Source organism: Antechinus flavipes, chromosome 3, assembly GCF_016432865.1.
Source record: "Antechinus flavipes isolate AdamAnt ecotype Samford, QLD, Australia chromosome 3, AdamAnt_v2, whole genome shotgun sequence".
Classification (NCBI taxonomy): Eukaryota; Metazoa; Chordata; class Mammalia; order Dasyuromorphia; family Dasyuridae; genus Antechinus; species Antechinus flavipes.
This window is the reverse complement of record NC_067400.1, coordinates 618,618,457-618,639,558: the sequence shown is the minus strand read 5'-3', so window position 1 is coordinate 618,639,558 and position 21,102 is coordinate 618,618,457. Positions and strand designations below refer to the sequence as shown.

At 62.4% G+C, this 21,102-nt stretch overlaps 1 protein-coding gene across 3 annotated transcripts; it reads right to left on the bottom strand.

The window, feature by feature from the left end:
- Nucleotides 1-1,710: 1,710 nt before the first annotated feature.
- LIPE (lipase E, hormone sensitive type) lies at nt 1,711-20,906 on the bottom strand. Of its 3 annotated transcripts, none has more exons than XM_051989480.1 (10): nt 18,828-20,906; nt 10,581-11,116; nt 8,111-8,333; nt 7,891-8,036; nt 7,023-7,208; nt 6,376-6,670; nt 5,609-5,836; nt 5,269-5,445; nt 3,498-3,901; nt 1,711-2,869 (listed from the first exon to the last, which is right to left on the bottom strand). In XM_051989480.1, exons 1-10 carry the CDS (start codon nt 20,707-20,709, stop codon nt 2,504-2,506), a joined length of 4,443 nt encoding a protein of 1,480 aa, XP_051845440.1. In that variant the 5' UTR covers nt 20,710-20,906; the 3' UTR covers nt 1,711-2,503. The 3 variants fall into 3 exon arrangements, with proteins under 3 accessions (XP_051845440.1, XP_051845441.1, XP_051845442.1); XM_051989481.1 differs by having other exon boundaries at nt 8,243-8,333; nt 18,828-20,905; XM_051989482.1 differs by lacking the exon at nt 18,828-20,906 and adding an exon at nt 17,374-17,732 and having other exon boundaries at nt 8,243-8,333.
- Between the last annotated feature and the right edge of the window lie 196 nt (nt 20,907-21,102).

Sequence of the window (21,102 nt, the reverse complement as noted above, 5' to 3'; positions counted from 1 at the left end):
CCCAGAAGGGGAGACTCCAAGATGTGGTGCGAAAGAGTGAGGAGTTGGCATTCTGCCACTGCATCTGCCCTGGCCCCCTGCGGTGCCCCTCTGGAGCCTCGCTTTCCCACCTCTAAAATAGGAGCTGAACTGAGACCCTGGATTGTCCCTGACCATACAGAAAGAGATGGAGGCTGAGACAGAAATCGAGGGGTCAAAACAGGCAGAGACAGGGCAGATACAGGAAGGGATAGGGAAGCCCCCAACTCCTCCCCCACTTTTTTGTATGTCTCCCGACTCTATCCCGCACTTTTATGCCCCCTCTTCCCTAAATCAAAGCCCCACTTTTATTTATGCCCCCACCCCTAACTCTATCCCCCACTTTTATTTATCTCCCCCACCCCTAACTCTATGCCCCACTTTTATCTCTCCCACCCCTAACTCTATCCCCCACTTTTATTTATCTCCCCCACCCCTAACTCTACCCCCCACTTTTATTTATCTCCCCCACCCCTAACTCTATGCCCCCACCCCTAACTCTATCCCTCACTTTTGTTTATCTCCCCCACCCCTAACTCTACCCCCCACTTTTATTTATCTCTCCCACCCCTAACTCTATCCCTCACTTTTATTTATCTCCCCCACCCCTAACTCTACCCCCCACTTTTATTTATTGCTCCCCGCCCCCACCCCAGCCAAACACCTTAAGCAGGAGGGAGGGTAGGTGAGGTAAGGAAGATCCACCCCCCAGGCCCTGAGCATCTCCCTGCTCCCCCATCACCCCTGTGACTCACTCCCTTATCAGCTCTTAATGGGTTAATGACCTATTTCCCCCCATTTACACCCCCACTGGCCTAATGACTACTTTCAGCCTCAGTTGGGCCCACACCTCGCTCTGGCCCCTCGATTGGCAGGAGCCGGGCAGAGGAGGCGGGTCTCCAGGCAGCAGCCCCGCCCCTCAGGGACTCGGGTGTCCCGGTCCCCTAGCTCCCACTGGTGGTGGTGACAGATCCCGAGGCACCAGTGCTGGCTCCTCTCCAGGACCGCACCCGGGAGCTAGTTGAGGAATGGGGTGAGACTGGTCGCCCTTAGATGCCTTATCTGCCCTTGGTGACCCAGACCCGCTCCAAGGAGCCGCCTCCTCCCAACCTGGCCGCAGTCGCTGCGGTGTGCGGGTCCCCTTCCGGTGAACTTTGCCCCTTCAGGACTCTCCTGGGGTCTGGCCTGGGCGTCAGGAGACCCGCCTCAGATCTCGCGCCTCTCCCCTTTCCTACGAACACCTTAGTGCGCTCCATCACCAGCCATTATCTCCCTCAGTTTCCCTTCGATCTTCCCTAATGGCGAGGGCTGTTTTGGGGGGCTCTGCCATGGCTCCACCCACTTTGTGCATCCTTCCGCAGGCTGCCCACTTGCAAGCTCTCTCACCTTGGGGCCCAGGGACTCAGGAGGAGCCCCGGGGCTCGCTCTCCTTCCTGCTCCTCTGCTCAGGACACGGCGGGATCCCAACTCCTGCCCCGAGGCTTTCCTGTGGCCTGGCTCCAGCCGCCCCCGCCCAATAAGTAGCCCCGTAAAGCCAGGGGCCCCAGGCTAGCGCCAGCCAGCCCGGGCACATCCCGAGGATCCAGGAGTGCAGGTTTCTGCTGCCAGCCTGGGAGCCTCGGCCGGGGCCTAGTACAGTGTCGGCACCGGGGGACCCTCCCTCCGGGGTTCAGTCACAGAGAAGGGCTGGGGTGAATTTCACACACAGTTTATTTACAAAACGGGGAGCAGAGCAGCAGCAACGGAGAAGGCAGTGGCTGGGGCTGGGGGGGATGTGCAGCTCCCTCCCATTCAGGGCTCACAGGGAGTGGGGAAAGCATGGGGGGGGGGCGCACAGGACACCACAATTAGCTCCCTCCCTCTCTCCTCCCTTCCCAGTGAGCCTAAGGCACTCCCCCCTCCCCCAGTGGCAACGCCAACCATTAACGTGGGGAGAGAGAGACCCAGAGGCGGGTCTGGGGACCTCGGGTGGCCCCTCCTCTTCTGCCCCACTTCCTCATCTGTACAATGGACTCTCACAACCTTTGGTTCCGGGGACCCCTGGCAAGACTGGGGCGGAGCTGGACTTCCTGAGGAGCAAGGCTGGGGACCCCGCGGTCCCAACGCTCGCCTTTTCCCTGGGGGCCCAGTCCTGGCCCCTCCCTCCCCGCCCCAACTCTCTCAATTTACCGAGGGGGAAACCGAAGCCCATGGGGGACGGGACTTGTGCAAGGTCCCACAGGCGGCCAGTCCACCTGCAACGCCACTGGTTTCCCACCTCCTAGGATGAGCGTGTGGGATCTCGAAGCACCTTTCTGCGCGACCGGCGGGACCGAGTGCCCGGCGGTGGCGCGGCCGTGGGGCCCCCCAGCTCCCGGCTCATGAGCCCCCGCGGGGGGGAGGAGTGCGAGCGCGGAGGGGGCGGCAGGGGTCCCCCGCCCCACGGGGTCACCCCGAGGCTAGAGTGCAAAACAAAATGGACCGAGAAAGAGCGCGAGGCCTTTAGTCAGGAGCGGGCGGGGCCGAGGCCCGAGTGGCGCGAGGGCTGGGGCTGGCTCAGGCCCGGGCTCCGCAGCCCCGGGACCGAGCCGGCGGTGGAGCCGGGCGGGGAGTGCTTGGGCCGGGACCGCTCGGGCCAGCGAGTCTTGCTGGGCGCCGGCGCCGTCTGCATGTCGGAGCCCGGCGTGAGGATGAGGCGGATGCGCTCCACGCACAGCGCCGTGGCCTGCCGGGTCTCGCGGCACAGGGCCGCCAGGCTCAGGAAGCCGTGGGGCAGGTCCTCCACCACGCGCAGGCTCACGGGCCGCCCGAGCCCCCGGAGGCGGCGGGCGAACATCACCGAGTCATCCAGCATGGGGTCCAGGGCACAGGCCTGGCGGGGGCGGGAGAGGAGGGGTGGGAAGCGGGGGAGATAAGCATGGCGAGGGTGGGGCGAGGTAGGGCGGGGGATGGGGAGGTGGAAGGAGAGATGGGGATGCGGGGAAGGGTGAGGGCGTGGGGTGCGGTGGGAGGCACCGGAGACAAGAGCGATGCGGAAACCCCCAAAGGAGGGGAAGTGGAGAGGCCGAGGGGAACAGAGCGACGGATGGACCCAGGAAGGAGAGGCGAGGGGGAAGGCGGAGGAGGGGGGTGGGGTGGGGGTCAGACATAGGTGGAGAAAAACAGCAGGCCAGAAGAGGAAGGAGAGACCGAGGGAGGGGGGAGAGACAGAGCCGGCCGTTAGCAGAGGCTCCTGCCCCTTCCCTCTCAAACCCTCTTACTTCCCCATTAATGCTTCTCCACCCCGGACCTAAGCTTCCTTCCCGGCGTCTTTCTTCTTCCCACCTGGGCCGCTCCTCCCTGGCTCAGCCCCGCCTCTCCCAATCGCGATCTGTCCCTCCCCGTCCCCACCTCGCCTCAGCCCCGCCTCCCCCAATCGCGATCTGTCCCTCCCCGTCCCCACCCGGCTTCCCCCAATCGCGATCTGTCCCTCCTCACGTCAGCCCCACCCCGCCGCTCACCACGATGTGCACCGGGGGCAGGGTCTGCAGCATGGAGTCGTGGGCCAGCAGCGGGGACATGAAGGGATTCTTGACTATGGGGGACGTCTGCAGGGACAGGTTGGCCCTGCCTTGGCTGGAGCGCCGGGGCTGGAAGCCTTCGGGGAAGGTGGAGGCCAGGTGGTCCTGATTGTCCCGGCCCTCCTCCTCATCGTCCTCCTCCGTGCCCTCTTCGTCGGGGGACGAGGGCAGGAAGAAGCTCACCTCCGGGGGGGAGTTCAGGGTGTCGTCCGAGGAGGACAGGCCCGGGGGGGTGGGCCCCCCCACCAGGCTCAGGTCTTGGAGGGTCAAGCTTTTGGCGGATTCCTTGGAGAAGTCGGAGGTCTCCTGCAGGGCGGCCTCGGACACGCTCCGGCGCATGGTCTCTGGAAGGAAGGAGGGAGGGAGTGAGCTCCTGCTCCCCATCCTCCACCTCCTCCTGCACCGCCGGCAGACTCCCACGCAATGGCGGGCCTGATGGTGCCGCCCAAAGCTGCAGCTCAGGCCTGGGCTCAGCCACGGCCACCGCACAGGACTCCCGGCTCGGGGGCTGCCGGCCGCCGGGTTTGCTGTGTGACTTCAGCCCAGCGGCTTCCCCTCTGTTCTCTCATCTCCGACCGAGGGGTTGGCCTCTAGGCCATGGGGTCCTCTGAGTGCCGGGGTGCAGCCCCCGGGTTGGGCCAGCCCCTCCTTTTGCTTTGCTGGGTGCCGTCCTCCTCTCTCCAGCACCAGTGGCCACTGGTCCCACTGTCCTCTCCATCGGACCCCCAGGCTCGGACCCGGGACCTCTCCTTCCCCATCCCATCCACTCCTTCTCTCTCCACCACCAGTCCAAGTCCTTCCCTCCCCGTCTCTGACTTCTTGCTCATCACCTCCCACCTTCTGGGGCTGCTAGTTCCCCAACTCCTCACAGCTGGCTCTGAAGACCTGAGTTCACATTCAGGCTCTGACGACTTTCTAGTTTTAGGTTCCTGTGCATGTCATTTAGCCACAAACCTCGAAATACTAGAAACTAGAACTTTGGACACCCCCTTCCCCCAACTCCAGGGTTTCCCACTGCCATCTTGGAGGAAGGATAGGTTTGAGACCTTGAGACCTTCCTCCCCATCCTGGGCCACAGGGAATCCCAAAATCGAAGAAAGAGGCAGTGGAAAGGCTCCTCCTGGTCATCAGGCCCAGAATCCTCTGGGGTTCCCCACGTGTCATCCAGCCAGTGCATGGGAAGCTCACTCCTGCTGCCCCCTGCCCCCATTCCACTTTGGGACAGCTTTCTCTTCACACCACATCGAACGTGACTAGTTCTACCCCACTGCCCAGCCGCGAACCATTCTCATCCCACTTCCACTGGGCGGGCGGTCCTGCAAATATGGGGATTCTGCCAGAGCATTCCCCAAGCGCCCTGGGAAGTTTACGCGCTGCCCCATTTTCCAGGTGAGGAAACTGAGCCTGATGTGTATGTTTGGGAAAGGGGTCACTTTCTGGGTGACCAGAACCCAGGCTTACTTGGCCTGACACTCAAGGACTCGGGCTCCCCGGGGGAGCTTATACCCTCTCCCTTCATCGGGCCCCCTCCCCATCCTGGCCTGAGAAACATGAAGGTCAGAACTCCTAGTGCCCAGTGTCCCAGCAGGGGATGCCCACGTTCTCTCGGGAGGACGAGACAGGGCGCCCACTGTGGCCTCGCAAATCCGGAGCGGATCCCAGGGTCCTGCCCCGGGCACCGGGGACCCCGGCCCGCGAGCGCCGGTCTCACCTGTCACTGACGGGGGGCCGTCGATGCCCCGCCGGCCCCCGAGCTCCAGGAAGGTGTTGAGCCAGGAGGAGGCCCCCAGGCGCAGGTCGCGGAGCAGCAAGGCCGTGTCCCTCTTCACTAGCCCCATCACGCCCAGGGCCTGCTGCTCTTGGTCTTCCTGGACCTCGGGCTCTACGCCTGCGGTTGGTGGGGAGGAAGAAGGGTCCCTTCAGGCCTCCTCCTTCCCCTCTGGGTGGTCCCGCGCTCATCCCGCGGAGGTCGTGCCCTCCATCAGCCCACACCTGTGCGCTCCTCGGGGGTCCTGTCCACCAGCTCCCGCCCTCCGGGCCCCCAGCCTCACCGGCGTAAGCACTGAGGCACTTGGAGAGGACGCTGAGCGGCAGCAGGGGGTCCATGAGACTCATGAGGCGCGAAGGCGAGGCCGAGGCCTGCAGCATGGTGGCTGGGTAGGCAGCCATGATGCCGTCAGGCAGCCTCACACCGTAGGCCGCTGCCCGCAGGGATACAGTGAAGCAGAGGTTGCCGCCGGCGCTGTCCCCAGCCAGGCACACCCGCTCCCCCGTCGAGCCTGGGGGAGGCAAGAGGCAGCCATCACTGCCCTGCCCGGGGAGCCGAGGGGGGGGCCCGGGGCCTTCTGAGAGGAAGCTGAGAGTGGGGGTGCGTTCTGGGGGGGCAGAGAGTGGGGGGTGTTCTGGGGGACAGAGAGTGGGGGGATGGGGGAGTGTTTGGGGGGGCAGAGAGTGGGGGGCCCAAGGCATTCTGGGGGGGAGGAGAGTCCTTGGGAAAGCTGGATCCACACGGACCCTTCCCACTAACTTGTCAGTCGCCTGGTCACCCAACCTGTCCCATTTGTCCTCTCAACTCTACAGTGAGGGGCCTGGGCCGGGGGCAGCCAGTCTGAACCTGGGAGACCCTGGAAGAGGTGGCCACTGCCCAGAGGCTGAATTTTGGGGGTGTCAGAGTCAGGGCAGAAGGTGGATGAGGGTCAGAGGTGGCGCTTCTTCCCGAGGGAGTGGGCCGGGAGGTGGGGCGTCCTGGGGGACACTGGCTGGGCGGGGCCGGGCCGCTCCGGCAGCCTCCCGGGAGGGCAGGGTTGGGGCAGCTCACCCAGGAGGCGACAGTTTTTGAGAGCCCAGCAGTAGGCGTAGAAGCACTCCTCCAGGGCCCGGGGGAAGGGGGCTTCGGGGGCCAGGGAGTAGTCGATGGAGAGGATGGGGACCCCCAGCTCCTGGGCCCAGCTCTTGAGGTAGGGCTCGTGGGACTTGGAGGTCTGCGCCACGAAGCCGCCGCCGTGAATGTGAATGACCAGGGACTTGGAGCGCGGCGCGTGGTGGGTGCGGGGCCGCAGCTCCAGGTTCCGGGGGCCCTCGGCCCGGGCCAGGATGTTCAGTTCCTCGCTGTCCTTGGGGGAGGGGGGACAAAGCGAAGGTGGATCTCTCACCCCCGTTCCCACCGTCCCCGTTGAGAGCTCGGCCTCAGGCCTGCCCCTGCTTCCCCCAGGCACCGCCCCCCTCAATCCTGGAGGGAAGGGATGGGGGAAAGGGGCCCATAGTGGGGAACACAGGAAAGGGGGCTGAGGGATGAGGCGGAAGGACAAGGGCGAGCAGGAAGGAACACAGAAGCCCAGGGTTCCCTGGGAGAAGAGACCGAGGGGGCTGGCGGAGGACACGGGCACCGATGGGCCTGGAGCCGGGTGGGGGCCGGGTGGGGGCCGGGAGAGCGGCCGAGGGCCGGGGGGAGGGGGAGGCCCGCACCTGGCCCTCGCGGAGATCGTAGGAGATGAGCCGCACCAGCACCGGGCCCGGGCCCGTGTGGGCCACCGGCGGCGAGATGGTGACGTTGAGCTGGGGGTTGCTGGCCAAGGGTATCTCGAAGGGGTGCGGGGGCAAGCTGAGGGCCCGGCACACCCGCACCGTGGCAGACACCATGTTGGCCAGAGACTGCGGAGATGGGGGAGGGTGGGGGGGGAGTCAGGAGCAGAGCTGGCCCCGCGCCCCGCTCCCCCACCTCCCGGACTGTGACGGCGGCCCCGAGGTCCGGGTTCTAGGCTGCGCTCTGCCAGTCCCCGTCCCAGTCCCTCCTCGCAATGAAAAAGGAAGAAAAGTCCCTGAATGAGGGGGTGGGGAAGGGAAGGTCTGAGGTGGACGGTGAAAAGTCACCCAAGCTTTGGGGCAGGGGAGGGGTCCGAGACTGCCGAGGGAGAGCCCGAGGTTCCGCCCCATGGGGCTGCCCCGAGAGCTCTCGGCCGATGGTCTGAACAAAACCTCTGGGGACAGGGGTCGGAGGTTGAAGGATAAAGGGAGCAAAGGGGAGTTACTATTAGAACATCAGAGCTGGGAGGGGCCTTAGAACCCTGAACGTCAGGGCTGAAGGGACTTTGGAAGAGAGACCTTAGATTGTCCCGTTCCCGCCTCTCATGTTTCCATATTACACGTGGGGGAGAAATGCCCAAGGCCCCAGGGGCCCCTCCCCACTGCAGCCTGTCTCCCCTCCCCTCCCCACTGCGGCCTGTCTCCCCCTCCCCTCCCTTCCCCACTGCAGCCTGTCTCCCCCTCCCCTCCCCTCCCCATTGCGGCCTGTCTCCCCCTCCCCTCTCCCTCCCCCCAGCCCGGCTGCACTCACCGACAGGACCTCGATTTCCGTCACGTTCCAGAAGGCCTTCCAGAAGTGCACATCCAGATTCTGAGTGATCCGCTCAAACTCCGCCCCTCGCAGCTCCGGGTCGATGGCAAAGCGGCCCCCCGTGAAGAGGGAGCTGGCGGCCACCCCTGGGAAAGGCGGAGGGGGGGCTCAGGGAGGGCCCCGGGGGCCCAGCCCCTGCCCTCTGGTGCCCAGGACTTACCATGGGTGGGCACGGCTCCCTCAGTGCAGCTTAGGTTGGGGGGAGGGGAGGGGACAAGAGGGGAGAGAGTGGTGAGCAGAGGGAGACGAGGGGGCCTGGGTGGGGGCACGCGGGAGCTCTGGGGGCACTCACCGATCCCTGACTCGTTGCGTTTGTAGTGTTCCCCAAAGGAGACCAGGCCGATGGAGATGGTCTGCAGGAAAGGCCGGATGGCCGGAGTGAACTGGGGGAGGGAGACAAAGGGAGTTACGGCTGACCACGGGGGGAGGCGGGCGAGAAGGTGCTGGGGGCCGGAGGGAGCTGGGGGGCCCCAGGCCCTGAGAGCCAGACCTGCCCCCCGAGGCGCATCCATGGTGCCGGGGGCACAAACCTGCAGCTGCAGGCCCAGGGGAAACCGAGCCAGGGAGAAGGCGGCTCTGGGGACCCGGGGACCCGTGATGGGAGCCCCGGCTATGATCCAGTTTGGTCCCAGAGGGAATAGGGAGCCATGGAATTTAGGGAGAGTCAGAGCCGACATTTGACAACACTGAGGAAGATGTCTTGGGGGGCGGGGCAGCGGTGAGGGCCGCTGCAGTGGGGGAAGTGACCCTGACCCGGGGCGGGGAGGTGAGGGCCGGGATCCTCGAATTCGAATGCTGCCCTTGGCAGACCCTGGCTGCCCAAGTCCCCAGCTTTGAGCGTGCCGGCCTTGGGCCTCTGAGGCCAGCTGAGGTGGGGCTGCCCCCAGGCCCGAAGCTGGTGTGAGGGGCACAGGGGACTGCCCCAGAAGACCCCATGCTTGGGAGCAGGCAGCTTGGTTCAAGTCTCACCTTGGCCCTGACTGGCTGAGCCAGTCACTGACCCCTCTGTGCCTCAGTTTCTTCATCTGTAAAATGGGGACCATAATAGCGCCCAGCACCCAGGGTTGTGAGGATGAAATGCAATCCTAGTTGTAGAAAGCACCTAGCACACACCTGGCACTCAGTAGGCGCTTTACCAAGTCCCATGGCCAAGAACCCCCCTCACCCCCTCACCTCCCCCTGCCTTGGCATGGCCACCCCGGGGACCGGGCCCTTGTCCTGGCTGCGGCCCAGGAGGGCACCGACTTTAGCCGCCGCAGCCGGGAGGAGCCGGCCCTGCTTCGGGCCCTCTCGGGGGCCCCGCCGTGCGTGTCAGGGGCCGCTTTGTTCCCTGCTGAGGCCGGCAGGCCCGTGAGGAGCGCAGCTGTTGCTCAGGGGCCTCCCTGTGCCCTATAGGGGGGGTCGGCCTGGCAGTGGCTTCTCTGGCCAGGTGCCCCCCATACTCCAGAAAGCTCTTCCTCCGGGCCTCTGAGGACCCTCCATCCCCCCTCCCCCTCGGGCCCTGCCCAGCCCCCGGGCCCCTTCTCTAACTTCTCTTATTTCACAAATTGTTTCGACACTGGGTGCACGTTATCTCCCTCCTGGATGCAGGCCCCTTGAGGCCCCGGAACCAGAGTCTGCACACAGAACCCGCAGCACAGGGTGAGGGAGCCTCCTGCATTCAGGGCTGCCCCCTCTGAGAGGCCTGTTTCCTCATGGACGAGGGGGGCTCTGGGCCTGCAGGGGAGCCTGGTCCAGGGGACTCCCGCAGGAGGAAATTCCTTCTCCCAGAGCAGGTTGGCACCTCCCTGGGAGAGCCTCTGGGCTGGTGTGGGACAGGGCGGGACCTTAACCAGGGTCTTCGGGCACGGTGCCAGTTGCTGCTCTGGGTGGGGTTCTCTTATCTCTCCAGATGGGGCGGGGGAGGGCGAGAGAGCGCAGGAGGGACTTAGAGGCGGAGAGAAGGCCCAGAGCCGGTGGCTGCAGGCCCAGGGGCCAGTGGGGCCGGGGGCTCGTCTCTGCGCTGACCCTCCTCCCCCCGGCCTGCTGCAGGCCCAGGCGAGCCGCCCACTCTGAGGTTCTGGCCCAGTGGGAGAAAGGTCAGCGGGCCTGCCAGGGGATTCCTGGGGGGGAGGGCTGGCGCTCTGAAGAAAGCCCGGACCCCAAGGTCAGAGCCGGGTGTTTATGGGGCCGTTCTGTGCATGTGCCGAGTGCTCGGTAAACACCTGCTGATTTATGAGGATTCTCGTTAGTGGGGGGAGGATGGAGGACAAGGACGCGCCCCAGAGCCCTCGGAGCGGGCCGGCACCTCCTCCTCCGAAGGCTCCTCCCGGGACATCCCCGGAGGTCGTGGCCATGGGCACTGGCCCCAAGGGGCCGAGGGCGCCGGAGAGACTCCCGAGGGGCAGGCAGTGTGGGAAACAGCTTCAAGGTTTTGCCCTGCCTAGCCGTGTGCCCGTGGGGAGGCCGGGCCCCTCACCCGGCCTCCGCTGTGTGGATTCTCGCACTTCCCCTTCTGAGCCCCCCATTCTCTGGTCTAGGTCCCGGGGTCTCCCGCACTCTGAGAGTCTCCCATCGGCCCCACGGGGAGAAGGCTTCAGACAAGGGGTGTCCTGCCCAGCTCCCCCCTCCCCGCGGCCCCGGGCCCTCACCTGGAAGCCCAAGCACCGGCCATAGAAGCAGCCCTTGTGCAGCGTGCCGTACTCTCTGAGGAAGTCGGCGCTGAGTCCCCCGTCGCCCTCGAAGAAGAGGCCGCCCGGCCGGTTGGCGGCCAGCAGGCGCTGGGCATAGTAGGCCAGGGCGCGCAGCTGCGTCAGGGCCGCCAGGTAGGCCTCCAGCTCGGCCAGGTTGTGGCTGGCGCGGAAGAAGATGCTCTTGCGGCTGCCGGCCACGTAGCGGGCCTTGTGGAGCAGGTGGGCGAGGCAGCAGCGCGCCGTGTGCACCAGGCTGCGGTAGCCATTGGCCGGCGTCTCGGGGTCCAGGTCAAAGAGGTGGGCCACGCCCAGCAGCTGGCCCAGGGCCGGCTCCAGCCCCATGGCCTGCTCCCGGATCCCGGTGAAGGCGACCGCGAGGCGGCGAGCCGTCTCCCCGGGGCCCTGGCTGGCAAAGTAGGTGGCATTGTCCTCCGCGAGCACCACCAGCGACTGCGTCATGGCTCTCAGGTCCATGCCATGGGTCAGGCGGGAGGCTGCAGAGGGAGACAGGGATGGTGGCTGGGGGGAGCCGAGTCCTCAGGATGCCCTCCCTCAGGACCAGGGATCCACTCCAGGGCTCTGGCCCCCCTGCCAGCCCTCTCTTCTCCCTTCTGCATCTCTCGGTGCCTCGGGGCCCTGCCTGCAGCTCTCTAGAAGGCTCCTCTCTCCTCAATGCCCTCCATGCACATGGGCACCAGCCTCCCAGGCTTCTGGGGCCCAGCCTTCAGGGCTCCTTGTGCCCCCGGGCATCGGCCTCCCAGGCTTCTAGTACCCTGCCTACAGGGCTCCCCGTGCCCGCAGGCACCGGCCTCCCAGGTTCTGGGGCCCAGCTCTCCTCGAGGGCCAGGCCTGGCTGCCTCTCCCTGTGTGCCTCCAGCCTCCCCCTTCCCAGGGCTCAGGTGATCCAGTTTCTAGGTCTCCCTCCAAGGACTGGGCATCTGGTTTCTGTTTCCTCCCCTCCAGGTCCTAAGTGTCTGACTCCAGCTGCACCCCAGGCTCAGCCTCAGGCCCCAGCCCCTGTCCTTTCCTCTAGTGTACCCCAAACCATGGCCAAGCCCCCGCCTCTCCTTTCTCGGGTCCCCCACTCACCCATTTTCCTTTCCCTGATTATCCCCAACATCTCCCAGCCCAAACCCAGGCTCCAGAGCCGCTGCCTCTTACTGCCTGCCCACAGAGCTCCCTGACCTATAAAGTCCGGGGGGAGGGGACAGGCACCGCCCCACCCACTGGCCAGACCACGCCCCCGGCCACTCCCCCTCCTCCAGCAGCAGATTTTGACTTGGGCTAAGCACCTGATATCAACAAATCTCCAAGGCTCCCCTCCCAGGATCCAGTGGGAAATCCTCTGGGTGCCCACAGCCCCCTCTCCCCCCCCCCCCCCCCATCTCCAGCCTCTGGGCCTTTTCCTAGGAAGTCCCTCCCAGGCTCTCTCATCCCTCCCTTCTGTCCCAGCTAAAATCCCACCCCTCCTACAGGAAGCCCCTCCCTGTCCTACCCAAGTCTAGGGGACAGTGGCCAGCCTGGGCCATCTGGGCCTTGTTTGGCCCTTGCTTGGCCCTTGCTTCCCACATCAGACTGGGAGCTCCTCGGCAGCAGGCACTGAATTTTGCCTTTGGTGACCCTGGCCCGTGGCAGACATCCGGTGCCCCCCTTTCTTTATCTTGCCCCTGCTCTGCCTCTCAGGGGCCTGTGCCCCCCATGTCTGTCCTGCCCCAGCCTCCAGAACTCAGGCATCCTTCCCTGTCCTATAAGCCTGAGATTTCATGGTGGGGGAAGGGGGGGTTTCACTGCCGGCCGCACCCCTACCTGGTTAATGGTCTAGTTTGTTCCCCCCCTGAGAACGCTGAGAACCCCGGCTCCTGCCCTTCAGGAAGAACCAGACATCTGTCCCAGGGCCTCCATCTGCTATAGATGGATCGGGGGTTTCCAGCTAGAAACAACCTCACAGATCTCCTCCAACCCCTTCTTCACTTCGACAGAAAAGGAAAACGAGTCACCAGAGAGAGCAGAACACCAAGAAACGGATGCTTGTTGGTGACAGTGCCAGGAGCCAAGATCAGTCACGTTGGAGGGACTGGAATGATCACCCCGACTTTCCAGAGGGGCCACTGCGGTCTGAGGGGTGACTAACAGAGGGCTATTCAGGCCGAGAGCTGGGGCCTGTCCCCCACTGCCTGGCACTGGGTGACCCAGCCGGGGGGTGTCTCTCTCTCCCCCCAGCCCCAGGCTTCAAGAACAAAAGCTGATTAGCAACAGGCCCTTCAGAGCCAGAGTTGGGGGCAGGGGCAGGCAGGCACGAGGGCCCAGATCCCGTGGGGTGGCTGGCCGGGCGCAGACCTGTGTGGTGACTCCTGGGGAGTTGGGGGCTGCCAGGGACAGAGACTGGGTTAGAGGGGATGAAGAGCAGAGGCTGCCGCGGCTCAGGGTATGTGCCCACTAGATAACTGGGGCAGAGGGCACCCAGTACCAGAACAAGGGGCTGATGGGAATGGGCAGGGGCTAAGCTGGGTCAGAGGTACGGAGATTGAGATATAGACAAGGAATGGGGACAGGGGGCATAGGATGGGAGGTGGGATAAGCCAAGATCCCAGAAGGTCCAGCTTGTCCTTTGCCCCGTAAAGGACTGGATGAGGCCTAACTCAGCTTCTTCGACTTTGTCCCGAGGATAGCCTGGGCGGGTCAGGGCTGGGCCATGGTGGAGCTTCTGATCCAGTCTGTCCCAGAAGGGTTAGAGGGGGACAAGGAGTCTAAGAGGACTAAGGGGAAGGCCAGCAGCCAAAAAAGTCTCCTGGGGGATCAAATGTGCAAGAAGTCAGAAAACAAGGATTTCCTGGTAAGAACAGGGAGGGAAAGGTGAAGGAGGGTCAGTGAGCTGTGGGAGGGAGCTGGATGGCTTGGAGCCTGGGCCCTGGAGTAAGTGTGTGAGGCTGGGGAAGAGACGCAGAGCCAGTTATCCCTGTGTGGGAAGCCTGCTTCTGTATAGCCCTGAGGCACGAGTTCACAGAGAAGTCGGCCAGTAGAATAATATGGACGTGGTGCCTGTTGTGTGAGCTCCAAGAACATATGTGTAGAGGCATGTAGTCCTGGGGCTCCAGGAGAAAGCGTGTGTGGCTCCCAGGTCAGGCTGAAGCTCAGGAGAAAGTGCAGGAGCAACTGTGTCAGGGAAGGTGACTCCCATCCACCCCCTTGCTTAATAATTTGTGTGGAAAGCTAAGATATGGTCCTCAAGGCGGGGCCCCAGCTAGGGAAATGCCTCCAACAGACTCTTTAGTATCATCTCCCAGCTGGTTCCAGCAGGGCATGGTTTACTGGGGTAGAGTCATCTGCTCTTTTCTGAGCCACCCCATGTGCTGAGGTGTGGATGTGGCCCAATAAAGCTAATGCTTGTTGCCCCAAGGCAGGCTCCTTGCTTTGGAATGGAAGGGATCACGCTTTAAGAGCCCCCACTGTGCTGAGGTGGGAATGTGGCCCAACAGAGCTAATGCTTGTTGCTCCAAGGCAGGCTCCTTGCTTCGGATTGGAAGGGATCACCTTTAAAAGCCCCCACTGTGCTGAGCTGGGGATGTGGCCCAATAAAGCTAATGCTTGTTGCCCCAAGGCAGGCTCCTTGCTTCGGATTGGAAGGGATCACCTTTAAGAGCCCCCACTGTGCTGAGGTGGGAATGTGGCCCAACAGAGCTAATGTTTGTTGCTCCAAGGCAGGCTCCTTGCTTCGGATTGGAAGGGATCACCTTTAAAAGCCCCCACTGTGCTGAGGTGTGGATGTGGCCCAATAAAGCTAATGCTTGTTGCTCCAAGGCAGGCTCCTTGCTTCGGATTGGAAGGGATCACCCTTTTTAAGAGCCCCTACTGTGCTGAGGTGTGGATGTGGCCCAATAAGGTAATGCTTGTTGCCCCAAGGCAGGCTTCTTGCTTCGGATTGGAAGGGATCACCCTTTAAGAGCCACCCACTCTGCTGAGCTGGGGATGTGGCCCAATAAAGCTAATGCTTGTTGCCCCAAGGCAGGCTCCTTGCTTTGGAATGGAAGGGATCACGCTTTAAGAGCCCCCACTGTGCTGAGGTGGGAATGTGGCCCAACAGAGCTAATGCTTGTTGCTCCAAAGCAGGCTCCTTGCTTCGGATTGGAAGAGATCACCCTTTAAGAGCCCCTACTGTGCTGAGGTGTGGATGTGGCCCAATAAGGTAATGCTTGTTGCCCCAAGGCAGGCTTCTTGCTTCGGATTGGAAGGGATCACCTTTAAGAGCCACCCACTCTGCTGAGCTGGGGATGTGGCCCAATAAAGCTAATGCTTGTTGCCCCAAGGCAGGCTCCTTGCTTCGGATTGGAAGGGATCACCCTTTAAGAGCCCCTACTGTGCTGAGGTGTGGATGTGGCCCAATAAAGCTAATGCTTGTTGCCCCTAGCAGGCTCCTTGCTTCGGATTGGAAGGTATCACCTTTAAAAGCCCCCACTGTGCTGAGGTGGGAATGTGGCCCAACAGAGCTAATGTTTGTTGCTCCAAGGCAGGCTCCTTGCTTCGGATTGGAAGGGATCACCCTTTTTAAGAGCCCCTACTGTGCTGAGGTGTGGATGTGGCCCAATAAGGTAATGCTTGTTGCCCCAAGGCAGGCTTCTTGCTTCGGATTGGAAGGGATCACCCTTTTAAGAGCCACCCACTCTGCTGAGCTGGGGATGTGGCCCAATAAAGCTAATGCTTGTTGTCCCAAGGCAGGCTCCTTGCTTTGGAATGGAAGGGATCATGCTTTAAGAGCCCCCACTGTGCTGAGGTGGGAATGTGGCCCAACAGAGCTAATGCTTGTTGCTCCAAGGCAGGCTCCTTGCTTCGGATTGGAAGGGATCACCCTTTAAGAGCCCCTACTGTGCTGAGGTGTGGATGTGGCCCAATAAAGCTAATGCTTGTTGCCCCTAGCAGGCTCCTTGCTTCGGATTGGAAGGTATCACCTTTAAAAGCCCCCACTGTGCTGAGGTGGGAATGTGGCCCAACAGAGCTAATGTTTGTTGCTCCAAGGCAGGCTCCTTGCTTCGGATTGGAAGGGATCACCTTTAAAAGCCCCTACTGTGCTGAGGTGGGAATGTGGCCCAACAGAGCTAATGCTTGTTGCCCCAAGGCAGGCTCCTTGCTTCGGATTGGAAGGGATCACCCTTTAAGAGCCCCCAGTGCTGAGGTGGGAATGTGGCCCAATAAAGCTAATGCTTGTTGCCCCAAGGCAGGCTCCTTGCTTCGGATTGGAAGGGCTCACCCTTTAAGAGTGAGGTGGGGATGTGGCCCCAGAAGGGGCAGGTGCTGCTTGTTCTAAGTCACTTCCTCTCCTGTGGATCAGTGAGGGGTTTCTCCAGTTCCCAGGAAGACATGGGATTCTTGGAGAAATTACAAGGACACTCCCCTCCAGGTCCCAGGGTTTATCCATAGAGAAATTAAGCTCCACGACACCCAACCTGTCCTGGAGAGGAAGTGAGCCCTTTCCAACAATGACTGTCCTTTTGTGGAGGGAGTGGAACAGTGTCACCCCAACCTTGCTCTCCCATGCATCAAGGAGATCAGTAGAGGAGTTGCTAGGAAACCTGACTGGGATGTGCTCGGGGAATATCCTCTATAGCTCTCACTATACCCAAGGCCATTGGGCTAGGGATTGAGTAATGCCTACCAAGCTGAGCCATATTCTCCAAACTAGGATTGCTGGATTGTGGGGGCGGGATGAGGATTCATCACTCATTCCCTTCTAGGTTGGGTTTCTATTGTAGGCATCCCCTTCTTTCTCCTCCCATATCCATGAGTCACTCCAACCCAAGCTTCCTCAGGTATCTGTAGGACACCCCCCAAATGTAAAGCCAGGACAAGCAGTTCCCCCTGGAGTGGATGGTCAATTAGCTCTCCTTTCCCTAGGGACATCCTAATAACATCTCGGAAAAAAATTTATTTTCAGAGAGATCAGTTAAACAAGTGAATTAGACATTGGAAAGAGACTGGATTTGGAGGCAAATCCCAGCTTCATACATGATCTTAGGCAAGTCACAACTTCTATGTTCCTCAACTTCCCTTTCTGTAAAATGAGGTTAGATTAGATGGTCTCTGGTGATCTTTCCAATTCTGTATCTATGGTCTTATGGGCCTGGATTCAAATACTGTCTCAGACGTTGGGTACAGGGGTGATTTAGTACAGTGCCTTGGTTTCCTTCTCGGTAAAACGGAGGTTCATAATCCTGACAGCCCTGGAGCAGTCGGGGCTCAAGGCCATTTTCTAGAGCCCCCAGACTTTAAGGACCATGCTCCCCCACCTCTCCCCCCCAGGTCTGCTCCGAGGCGTTCTCCTCCCCCCAGGCCAGGCTACGGGGGAACATCCTACCAGACACACAGTTGTCGATCTCCCCTCCATTCTTCCACTCTACATGGCACATTCCATTCCCACCTCCCACTTCTTAGCCCCTCCCCAGGAGTCATCCCACTCCCTAACACCCCGCCGAATCCCATTCCAACTCCCCCCCTCCACGGCCGATCCCTCTCACATCCGTAGGGGACATTCAACTCCACCGTTCCCCCCAAATCGCACTCTGTATGGTACATTCCACCCCATATAATCCCCCTCTCACATGGTACATCCCACGGGGGGAGGGGTCGCGTGTGTCGGGACATGGGGCCACCCTGCTCTTTCCCACCAGTGACAGAGGACCCTTCAGCGGGTTGGACGCGCTAGATTACGGGCCTGCTCTCCCCCGCACTCGAACCCGGAGCCAGCGCTGTTCCCTCTCACCTTTGGCTCGGCCTCGCCGCCATCGCCGGCGGCTCCGGCTGCCCGCTCCCTGCTTGGTCCCGGAGACCCTGTCTCCCCCCGCCGGCTCCATCGAACTCGGCCGTTCCCCGCCGCCGGACCAATCCCCTCACCGCGCCACAGCCCGGCCCTTGCCGCTCCGACCAATCGGCTCCGAGTCTGGCGAGTGGGGCCCCGCCCACAAGGGCTTTTAAAGGGTCGCGGGGGCGGAAGCCGAGGGGATGGCCTTGCCGCGACCCCCTCCTCCCTTTTCCCGCCCTCTGCGCCCTCTCCTGACCCGGGAGTAGGGGCGGGGCTCGGGCCGAGGTGCCCCTACTCTCCTCCTCACTCCCATCCTTTCCCGTCAGCCGCTCCTTCCTCGAGCCGGAGGGAGGCTGAAGGACTCAGGGTACTGCGCAGGCGCGCTTCCCTAGAACCTGGCGGAAGGCGGAGGCGGGACAACCTCCGTCTTCCAGGAGAGCCAGAGGTGGGGCTGGTATCATTCTCTTGTTACCCGCTTCAGCCCGCCTGTGGGGTGCGCATGCGTGCCTCTTGCCTAGTGCCTTCGAGGGATCGGATATCGCGCCTGCGCCTGGGTGGCACGTGATCTCGCTTTCAAAAGGGCCCGGAAAAGGCGGGAAGAGAGAGGCGAGCGCGAGGCTCCTTAGTCTAACTTGGGGCTGGGGTTCAGACTGGGCCGTGCCCGTTAGCGTGGGCATGGCTTGGGGGCCGTGAGCGGGCCGTTTCCATTCTCCCCTCCCCCCGTAGACCGCTTGGCTTGAAGTCTGAGGTGGGGGAGGAGGCTGAGGATCCGCAGGGTATGAGCACGGGTCAGGTCCCATGTGGCCCGCCCCGCAGCACCCCCATTCTGGGGGGCTTCGTGCTCCAGGTGGGGTTCGAGTCCTGAGCCCACAAGAGCCAAACCCCTCCAGCACCCCCATTCTGGGGGGCTTCGTGCTCCAGGTGGGGTTCGAGTCCTGAGCCCACGCATCTGGGGGGGATTATGTGGGTGTCAGCAGGAGAGCGGGGCTTTTCCCCATCAGTTTTGGGCTCCCACACCAGCACTGCCTTGGACTGGATCCAGGATCTGCAAGGGGGGGTGCCCCCACGTACCAGAAGGGGAATCTAGGCCTAGGAACAGGGTTCCGCTGAGGCTCCCCCCCTTCCTCACCCCAAGGACGGGGCTGCATCTGAAGGATCCAGGCCAGGGCCTATCCACGTCCCCAACGATTGTCCCCAAAGCCTCATTAGTCTGGGATGTCGCCTTTCTTTCCCACACGGGTCACAGCAGAGTTGGAGGTGAAAGGCTTCAGAGTGGTGTGTCTGGGCCAACCCCCGGCCCAGGGAACCGCGTGGCAGAAGTGGGAAGGGAGCCGGAGTCCCCGGGCCTCTGGGGTGGGGGGCTGCCCTCCTTTCTCCACTCCCCCGTTCCTGCCAAGTAAGGGGCTGTTACTCACCCCCATCCCTGTGAACACTCTGATGGATATGCAGCTTCCCATCGTGGCCCAAGATGCCCTCTGCCGCTGACATCACCTTATGGGGAAGGTAGTGGTGGCTGGAAGGGAACTCCTCCTTGGTTCTGCTCCCCAGGCCTTCGCTTTCTTTCTCTGTTACAAGCGGCTGCCCTGGGGAAGGCTGGGGCATGGCGCCCTTCTCCGAGCCGGCTTCTGGCTGGGCCCTGGGGTGTTGCTGCTGTGAGGGGGCTTCGTCCTGGGAGATACATCTCTGCCATAAGGGATAGAGCTGCGCTGGGATCACAGGCCCTTGCTCAGAGGTCGAGTCCTGTTTCGACTTAGGTGCCGGGTGCCCGGTGGGCTTCGGTTCGGGTCTCGGCGGCGCCGGAGGCTCGCTCTTGAAGGCAGCTTCGGGCTGGGGGACGGGTACTTCTTCAGCCATGGCCCTGAGTTGGGATGTGGGTCCTTTCTCAGAGACTGAGCCCTGATGAAATCCCGGCTCGGAGGCCGAGTCCTGCAGGTATTTAAGTTCTAGATGCATCATTGATCTGTATTGGAAGGTGTGAATGTGGGGTGGCGTGAGGCACGTGCCTCTGTCCAAGGCAGATTCTGGCAGGGATGGAGATTCCGGCTGGAACGAGGGCTTTTGTTCCGAGGCAGATCCCAGCGGAGCGAGGGGGGGCTGCTCAGAGGCGCGTTGTCCCAGCTTTGATAAAGGGGGCTGCTCAGGAACATGTGGTCCTGGCAATGCTGGAGTAGCCTCTTCAGGGGCATGTTGTCCCAGCTTTGATAAAGGGGGCTGCTCAGAAGCACATGGTCCCAGCTTTGATAAAGGGGGCTGCTCAAGAACGTGTGGTTCCAGCTGTGCTACAGGGGTCTGCTCGGGAGCAGGGGGTTCTAGCTGTGCTACAGGGGTCTGCTCAGGAGCAGGGGGTTCTAGCTGTGCTGCAGGGGTCTGCTCAGGAGCAGGGGGTTCCAATTGTGCTGCAGGGGTCTGTTCAGGAGCAGGGGGTTCCAATTGTGCTGCAGGGGTCTGCTCAGGAGCAGGGGGTTCCAATTGTGCTGCAGGGATCTGTTCAGGAGCATGGGGTTCCAATTGTGCTGCAGGGATCTGCTCAGGAGCAGAGGGTTCCAGTTGTGCTATAGGGATCTGCTCAGGAGCAGGGGATTCCAGTTGTGCTGCAGGGATCTGCTCAGGAGCAGGGGGTTCCAATTGTGCTGCAGGGATCTGCTCAGGAGCATGTGGTTCCAACTGTGCTACAGGGATCTGTTCAGGAGTCTGCTCAGGAGCATGGGCTCCCAGCTGTTCTATAGGGGTCTGCTCAGGAGCAGGAGGTCCCAGCTGTTCTATAGGGGTCTGCTCAGGAGCATGGGGTCCCAGCTCTGCTACAGGGATCTGTTCAGGAGTCTGCTCAGGAGCGTGTGATCCCACCTGTGCTGTGGGGATCTGCTCAGGAGCATGGGGTTCCAGCTGTGCTGTGGGGATCTGCTCAGGAGCATGGGGTTCTAGCTGTGCTACAGGGATCTGCTCAGGAGCATGGGGTTCCAGCTGGGTCATGGAGATCTGCTCAGGAGCATGGGGTTCCAGCTGGGTCATAGAGATCTGCTCAGGAGCGTGGGGTCCCAGATGTGCTGTGGGGATCTGCTCAGTGGCAGATCCCACCTGTGCTATTGGTGTCTGCTCAGTTGCTGAGCTCTGCTGGTCAACGGGTTCATTCTCAGTGGCAGGTTCCTGCTCCAGTGAGGTTTCCTGCTGAGATTCAGGGTCCTGCGCAGAAGCAGGTCCCTGCTGCGGTCTAGGTCCTTGTTCAGGGGCGGGTCCCTGCTGTGGTCCGGGGCCCTCCTCCCCTGATGTTGCGGGAGACCTCGTCGGCCCAGCTTCCATCCCTCTGACCCCCGGGTCCCCCCCTCACAGCTCTCTCACTGGCTCTTCATGTCCGTTTGTCGCCTTGATTTCCATGCTTTTTTTCATCCTGGCATCTCCGATCCCCCGCGGGAGCCTGGCTGGTGTGTGTGTTGAACACTTGGCCCCTTCTGCTGTGCCCAGTGATGCCGCCTCTGTCCTTTCCCCTGGGGTGAGGAGAGGAGGGGCCGGGGCCCCTGGCTCTCCCCCGGGCAGGGAGGGGCTGGGCCTCTTGTGTCATAGACAGGCCCCGCCCCCTCACCCATTCAGGGGACGCTGTCCCCTCCCTCAAGGGGGTCATCCCCACTTGGTCCCCTGCTTTTTAGGATCTACCAGACGGGCTCCTGGGCCTGGGAGCTGAGCCTTTCTTTTGGG

Coding starts and splice junctions, on each gene's coding strand:
- LIPE (XM_051989480.1), bottom strand. CDS start 20,709: ATGGAAGCTGGGCCGACGAGGTCTCCCGCAACATCAGGGGAGGAGGGC. Junction 8,334..10,580: donor GCCGGTGCTTGGGCTTCCAG/GTGAGGGCCCGG, acceptor TCCCTCCCCCAG/TTCACTCCGGCCATCCGGCC. Junction 8,037..8,110: donor GGGAGCCGTGCCCACCCATG/GTAAGTCCTGGG, acceptor CGCCTTTCCCAG/GGGTGGCCGCCAGCTCCCTC.